This window comes from Zeus faber (assembly GCF_960531495.2).
Source record: "Zeus faber genome assembly, chromosome: 21".
Classification (NCBI taxonomy): Eukaryota; Metazoa; Chordata; class Actinopteri; order Zeiformes; family Zeidae; genus Zeus; species Zeus faber.
Genome location: NC_137208.1, coordinates 18,981,917 through 18,989,416, shown reverse-complemented (window position 1 = coordinate 18,989,416; position 7,500 = coordinate 18,981,917). Strand labels below are relative to the sequence as shown.

General features: G+C 43.6%; 3 protein-coding genes across 3 annotated transcripts in view; 1 reads left to right on the top strand and 2 right to left on the bottom strand.

Annotated features, from left to right (window-relative positions):
* atp6v1f (ATPase H+ transporting V1 subunit F) overlaps positions 1 to 1,344 on the bottom strand; it is a 2,173-nt gene extending 829 nt beyond the window's left edge. The window contains exons 1-2 of the mRNA XM_080022439.1: positions 1,104 to 1,344; positions 1 to 24 (exon numbers count right to left, since the gene is read on the bottom strand). The exon at positions 1 to 24 is cut by the window's left edge and continues 829 nt beyond it. Of these exons, the coding sequence (XP_079878565.1) occupies positions 1 to 24; positions 1,104 to 1,261 (182 nt within the window). The 5' untranslated portion in view covers positions 1,262 to 1,344. The remainder of the gene's footprint in view (positions 25 to 1,103) is intronic.
* Positions 1,345 to 1,734: 390 nt separating this feature from the next.
* lamtor4 (late endosomal/lysosomal adaptor, MAPK and MTOR activator 4) lies at positions 1,735 to 3,135 on the top strand. The gene is made up of 4 exons (XM_080022017.1): positions 1,735 to 1,793; positions 1,981 to 2,064; positions 2,277 to 2,394; positions 2,682 to 3,135. Exons 1-4 carry the CDS (start codon positions 1,791 to 1,793, stop codon positions 2,777 to 2,779), a joined length of 303 nt encoding a protein of 100 aa, XP_079878143.1. The 5' UTR covers positions 1,735 to 1,790; the 3' UTR covers positions 2,780 to 3,135.
* A 2,090-nt stretch (positions 3,136 to 5,225) lies between these two features.
* The window catches only part of LOC307246360 (ADP-ribosylation factor 5), a 4,465-nt gene continuing 2,190 nt past the window's right edge, over positions 5,226 to 7,500 (bottom strand). The window contains exons 5-6 of the mRNA XM_080022279.1: positions 7,471 to 7,500; positions 5,226 to 6,546 (exon numbers count right to left, since the gene is read on the bottom strand). The exon at positions 7,471 to 7,500 is cut by the window's right edge and continues 96 nt beyond it. Of these exons, the coding sequence (XP_079878405.1) occupies positions 6,460 to 6,546; positions 7,471 to 7,500 (117 nt within the window). The 3' untranslated portion in view covers positions 5,226 to 6,459. The remainder of the gene's footprint in view (positions 6,547 to 7,470) is intronic.

The following is a 7,500-nucleotide window of genomic DNA, read 5'->3' as shown; positions in this document are numbered from 1 at the left end:
ATGTCATTGCGGGCCAAGAAGCTCCTAGGAGGGGGAGGGGGAGAGGGTGATAATGTTTATTTATTTTTGATAAGAAACGTTTGTGTTTTCAAGTTCGTATGGCAAAACCGGCAACACTCGTTCACAGACATATCGGCGCCACGCCATCGCAGCTCATCCGGTGACGTCACGCGAACGAAGGACGGTCGGAACTGCAGATGTCGCCCAGTCCAACTGCCTCCGCCACAGTGCCAGGTCAGGCTTTCAACAGGGGCGGGAAATCAATCGATCATTTCATAATAACACCACCACCTCGATACAGCGTCGTCATCGCAATATTTTCCCCCCATGATATTGCATTGACACTGACACCCAGAACACATTTCGTATTTACGCTTAGGGCCATGACATATAGGCCATGTCCACGCTGATGCGGAAGAATCTAAAGGGATAAAGCGATCAGACCAGAGAGGAGAGCGAACAACCGCTTGGACTTCTCTTGATCGGATCGCCCGATCGGATCGCCCGATCGGATCACGTGGCAACCCCTCCACGTCATCGCTTTCCCCGTCTACGCTACAACGCGAGACCCGTGTCTCCCACCGAACCCCCTTGGGAGAGTGTCTTCAAATCGCCGTCTCGTCATTTGTTTTGCAATACGTGGTGTATTGCAAAGCAATACAATGCAATATTACGGTATCATCGGGGCCCAAACACTGTGATAATATGGTACCGTGAGATCCCACCCTGCCGCCTCAACTCGTCTTTGACGCCTCTCACGCACTTTATGACCAAACGGAAGAAGTACAAGTAGGACATTTGGTTTACTTTGTACGTATTCACAATTCGTATATTAAAGTTGTATTCAATAGAAACCGCTTAAGTTGCACTTCAGACGCGCGCTCTCTCTCTCTCTCTCTCTGTATTTATAAGGTATTTTTGGTCATTCATGACTCGTATACTACAGCTACACTTATTTAACGAAGGAAACACGAGGCACAAATTAACACACCTAGCCGGCCTAGTAATACACAAGCATACTCACAAATAAACCGTACAACCCACGAACAACGTTAACTGCTTAATGCAAACCCCCTGGTTTGTCGACCGATTGCGATCCTCACTTGAACGTCTCCTCGATCTCCGTGACGCTCGTGTCCTTCTCCACCACCAGGAAATTGGGCTTCCGGTTCTTGTTCAGCTCGCCGACCCCACCGAGCAGGAAGCCCGTGCACGTGTCTTCGTCGCCGATGACGGCGATTAGTTTCCCCCGTCCCGCCATGAATCGTGTTTGTTGCGTGTCGCGGACGAAGAGGGAGACGACGGCGCGACGGCAGCTCAACGACAGCCGCACGGGATCATGTGAGGGAGTCAGCTGACTGGAACTCACGCTTCCGCTGCAAACCGGAAGTGTGTACACATGCCTGTTTTTATATTTATCTATTATATTGGTAAAAAACAAAAACAAACAAAAAATATATATATAAATATATATATATATATATATATATTTTTTTTTTAATATAATATTTGTATTTGACCTATGTGTGTTTATCTTACCAACTCCATTAATATTTATTAATTGATGTGTCTATTTATTCACTCATTCGTTTATGATGATTATTTTTTTTTTTTTTTTTTTTTTATAAGAAATGTATTTTGTGTTTTTCAAACTCTTGTGGCGAAAACGACAACACGAGCTCCCGGACGTAGCGACGCGACGCCGTCGCGGCTCGTCCGGTGACGTCACGCGAACGACGGAAAGCCGGAACTGCGGGTGTGTGGCGGTTCTCGAAGCAAACGAGCTCAGAATGGTAAGTCTCACCCATTTTCACCCAATCGGTATATGAGATATTACCCGCCAGGGGCCTTTCGCCTCACGCCGCTTTAAACCTTTCAACACACTCGGAAGTCGACCCTTTCCACTTATCTGGCTTGTCAACAACTTGCTGCTACAATCGACTTATGCTACTTGCTAAATGCTAATTGTTTACTTCCCAGACTACAGCTGCACTCACGCAGGGTCTGGAGAGGATCCCCGACCAGCTGGGGTACCTGGTGTTCAGTGAAGATGGTGTCTTGGCGGTGAGTAACTCTCTGACTCACATATAACAAGTATTTCCATTGTCATGTCCAGTCATATTCTGGATGCAAGAATAATAAACATTCTCCGTGTAGCTGCCATTTAAATGTCATGGCGAGTCATATCATTGATGAAAAATAGCATACATGGAAATCAAAATTGAATGGTCAATGATCAGTGAGATTGGCCGGTCATCGTCTGTCTACCCTCGCAGTCCGCTGGAGAGCTGGAGAACGATGAGCACACAGCGGAGGTGATAAGACAAATGGTCCGAACAGCGTGCCGCTTCCGGTTGCATGGGTCCGCCGAGCCGCCCTTCAAGCGCATTTCAAGTGAGATCCATAAATACACACGTATACTGATGCATCTACACCCACACCATAATACATGTTGTGGCTTTAAACGCTGCTTGTCGCTTCACTCGACAGTTTGTCATGAGGCCAATTTCCTTGTATGTATATGTATGTGACGAATAAACCTCTTGAATCTTGAATCTCTTAGGATTGAGATGGAGCACAGCAACCTAAGCATATTATGTCCTTGAAATGTATTTTTGAATATATATATATTTAATGTGCACCGGTATTTATCTTAAAGTAATGTTTTTTTCCCTCCACAGTCATGTTGGATGACTTTGTCTACGCGGTCACGGTGTCAGGCCAGAAAGTGTTTGTGGTGAAGCGTCAGAACATCCACCGAGAGCCTGTGATTGTTTAGCTTCCAGAGCGGCAGATGTCAGAGGAGCTGCCCGTAACTCAGAATTACACACACACACACACACACACACAGGACTTATGTATGGTAATGAAAAACGTGTTTTTGCTGAAGAGATTTTGAAGTTGAAGACCACGAGTGGTAACCGCTCAACGAAAGACTGCTTCCTATCCATAGTGTGTTTATATTTGGCTTTTCTAACATTGTTATTTTGTTCTTGTACTATATTCAAAACCTGCATAGGATTCAAGAGGAGAATAGCACATTTATTTTACTCCCTCAATTTTGTGCTTTTGTTGTCCGTTTTAGAAAATCAATTCAAATGTGATAACCTAACCAATAAATTTGATTTTTGAAAACCCTCATCTGCAGAAAATTTTGGGTCAGCTGCACAAAAAGTTAGGGATATTCGGCTTTCGGGTGAAATTTCAGGATGAACCTAAAATGCACTATAACCTTTACAGGTGAACTTAATTTGACCTTCTCTAAACTTTTGAATGCACATGTCCAACTGTTCAATGTTTCAGTACTTTTTGCTCAAGTTGCTGTTCTCTAACAAGGAGCTGAACGGCAATATTCAGGCGTTAAGGTGTTTGATCCATGAATCGACCAATACATTTCCTGGTTCAATTAGAATTGGTATTTAAACAGTCCTCTTCATCATGCTGTTCACATTTTGACAGGAGACCAAGACGACACCTAACAATTGATCAACAGTACCTCGCCATTGCGAGGCTTCAAACAGGATGTTCTCAGAGGGAAGTGGCCACTGAGCTTAGAGTGTCACAGAGTGTCATCAGCAGGTTGCAACAAAGATACTGGAAGAGTCACAGAAAGGCATAGACGTGGACGTCCTTTGGCCACATCCCACACTGATGAGCGCTTCATTGTGAACAGTGCCCTGCGGAACCGGATGATACCACTCAACTCCAGGCACATTTAAGGGAGGTGAGAGGCTCCCAAGTGTCACGTCAGACCATTCAAACCCGTTTCTATCAGCGTGGTCTGCGTACTTGACGACCTGCAAGGGTACCTGACCACACCGCCAGGCACAGGCATCATCGTCTTGCACGGGCCAGGGAGCATTTACACTGGACGAGGGACCAGTGGCCTCAGTGCTGTTCTCTGATGAAAGTCCATTCACGTTGAGCAGAAATGGACGCCAACGATGTTGGAGACGTCAAGGAGAGCGCTATGCATCAGCCACTGTTGTCACCAGACGAGCCTTTGGTGGTGTTAGTGTGGGCCGGTGTGTCTAGTCAGGTGTGTCTAGTCAACACAGCACTGCCCTACACTTTGTGAATGGTACAGTGACAAGCCCATACTACCTGAATAACATCATTAATCCAGTCATTGTGCCCCTGCATGAACAACACAGGCCTAATTTCATCTTCATGGACGACAATGCTCCAGCTCATCAGGGAACGGCTGCTGGAGACTGTTGTACCTCAAATGGAGTGGCCTGCACTTTCTCCAGGCCTGAATCCCATAGAAAACCTGTGGGATCAACTGAGTCGCCGTGTAGAGGCTCGTAACTCTGTGCCCTGGAACCTCAATGACCTGAGGGCCGCCCTTCAACAAGAGTGGGGGGCCAGGCCTCAGCAGACAATAAGTCGACTTGTGAACAGCGTGAGAAGTCGTCGAGCTCTAACTGATGCTCAAGGGCACACGACAAGTTATTGAGACATTGACATTTTTTGTTGTGGTAAACCCACCACTGTTGTTGGCTTTTGTTTTAATAAATTGTTTGAGATGAGGAAATCACCATTGCATGCTTCTACTTAAATGCCCTACTTTCATGATATAATATCACTGTAGCGTGATATTATATACTTTTAAATTTTCCATAAATTTCACCCGAAAGCCAAATATCCCTGACTTTTTGTGAGTAGTGTATATTTCAGATTTTAAGGATTTGTCACCATCGGTGTGACTGACTTCCCAACATTAAATTAAAGCCCATTGGCCCACCAGAAGCTGTCATGAAGTAAAAGTTGTTGCAGAAAAGGGATTAGAGACAATCGTGATGCTTCAAAATGATAGGCAATTTCATACGGTCAGTCGGTGCTACATTTACAAAGCGGCTAAGTCCTAGTGAATGCATTTAAACTCACCTAAAACAGAAAAAAATTAAAGTGTCATTGCAATGGCACTTGTTTATTCTGTTTCAGAACTAATATCTGCTTGTGGTTGACATCTTGTCATTTAAAATTGATTTAACAAAGCCTCCACATTGGAAAAAAGCACATATTTCATTATATGTAGTGAAATGTCATTTCACAACACATAGTGAAATGACATTCACTACATACGTATGCTCATATGTACAGTATATCTGACAAATGAACATCTTGAATCTTAAATGTAGTCTAAATCGCAGTAGTAAATCACTGTTTTAAAACTTCCTTTCTAGTCAACGGGAGTAGAAGAATACATCCAACACAAGAGCTGAGAAAAAAAAAATAAAAACCCAAACAATTTTATTGCGTCATCATGGCCTGTAAAGCGCTTGCACTCTTCACATTAAGGAAAGGAACTGGCCTTCTACTGTGCGCTGTGTTAACATTTCATCCACAAGACAAATTAGTCAGTTTTCAAAAGTTACTAGACTACTACTTATATTTTAGTTACTAGTTGCCCTACTCCAACAGTTAGTAGTAAGCTTTAGTTGTACAGGTCTAAATGTATTAGCTACTACTGTATTACTTAATTATTAGATACTAGTAACAATTCCAATTGTTATTAGTAACTATATTACGAGAAACAACTGACAGTTTTATCATTGAATTCTATGAGGTTCCGTATTCCAGATATTAAATATTAGCCTCCGACTAATATCTATTCCCATTGTTATCGATTCCAATTTTCATTCAGTACTAGTATTTGTTCATTAGTGATGAGTGCCTTTTCTTGCCCTTACTAGTAACATTTTGTTTTACCAGTAACAATGTATTTTTTTACCCGTCATGAGAAATTACTAGATAAAATTGTCCAAATTCTGACGAGGAATGTTGCAACAGTTACTAGTATCTAATAAATAAGTACCATTACCTAATACATTTTGATTAGTAAAACAAATAGTGACTAGTAACTGTTGGAATGGCAACTAGTAACTAAAATATAAGTAACGTTTAAAAAGTGACTAGTTCATCCTGTGGATTAAATGTTAAAACGGCTCGAGTCCCTGTTCTTCTTCTTCCCTGTCCCAAACCCCACCAAACATCCAAAAGCCATTCCACACCAATCAACAGAAGCACAACTGTCATGTGATATTGGTTTTGTGGTTTGTTTTTGTTCTTTTTATATATAATTTTCCTTTTTGTTAAAACATGCAAATTAAAACATTTGACTTGTCATGAGACAACGGGAGGCATAATGGGGAGAAAAAAGGAAAAACAGATGAACGTCCTAAGAAACATCTGGAACACCACAGGAAATTAAAACTAAAGTTCCAGAACAGGAACTGAGCGCCAAGTCCACGACTTCATGTTCTACCATACAAACACACTTATAATTTAAAAAATATAATAATAAACAAAAGTGAGTTTTCCTCTGCTGGAATGCTGCATTCTGCACCTCCTCTACTTGCTTGTGCGCCCCCCCCCCCCTTTCCGTCTTTCCTCTTCATTTGCGCGTATTTCAAGTCACTCAGTCACTCCGGTCCCATGCTCGACCGCCCGCCTCTAGCGCTTCGACAGCTCGTTGGAGAGCCAGTCCAGCCCCTCGTACAGGCCTGTGCCCTGGGTGGCGCAGGTGGCCTGGACCTGCCACTGTGGAGACAAGAGGAGGAAACAAGGGTCAATCCAACACCTCAATTAATACATTTCGCCCCCGAAGTCACTGTACGTCACACAATTCCAACCTCAATTGGCGATCGGCGCGTCATTGCCAGGCTGTGAACATGGAAGCGAAAGACCAAACTCTACTTGGCCCTCTCAATGTAAAACTTCACTACAAAAAATGCCCAGATGGAACTACTGATAAAAAGTCACATGCATTCTTTGTAAGAAAGAATCTTTGTTCCATCTGAGCAATTCAAGCTTGAACTATTGTCTCAATGCACAGCATGCTTTTGCTTGTTTGCGTCCTCTGATGCAGCTTCCAAGCCACCATCAAGAGGCACAATAGTTTGAAAATCCAGCTGTATGACAGAAAAAAAAACCAAAGAGGACATATTGACGCAAGCCAAATATGTTGCCCTGACCAGGGATCATTGGACCACGGTCAGCAACCACAACTACCCAGGTGTAACAGTAAACCTCATCGACAGTGGAGCGGGCTGTAGCGAGTAAGCTTCCATCTGAGCGACAGCGGGTTTAGGTTCAAGAGATTATTTGTCTTGTCTATGCCTTGGTAAAGTGCTGCAAGATTGTCAACACAGCCCTGCTTATACAGAGGTGCTACATCAGCAGCCAGCAGCACTTAGACAACCAAGAGAGCCACTGATATAGGATGTTTCAATGAGATGGCGCTTGCCGCTCACAATGACCACACGCCTTCTACTGAACCAGGCTTTTTTAGCACGATGACACTGTGGATGTGTTTCCTACCCCCTAGCTACTGTAAACCGAGCGGATCCTAGATTGTTTGTCAATGGGAAAACCAGTCTCCTACATTTGCATTTTGTTTGTGTGTGTGTGTGTGTGTGTGTGTGTGTGTGTGTGTGTGTGTGTGTGTGTGTGTGTGTGACTTACAGTCCGGCTGCGTAAATTCTGCAGGCCCAG

Coding starts and splice junctions, on each gene's coding strand:
- lamtor4 (XM_080022017.1), top strand. Junction 2,065..2,276: donor GTGAAGATGGTGTCTTGGCG/GTGAGTAACTCT, acceptor CTACCCTCGCAG/TCCGCTGGAGAGCTGGAGAA. Junction 2,395..2,681: donor GCCCTTCAAGCGCATTTCAA/GTGAGATCCATA, acceptor TTCCCTCCACAG/TCATGTTGGATGACTTTGTC.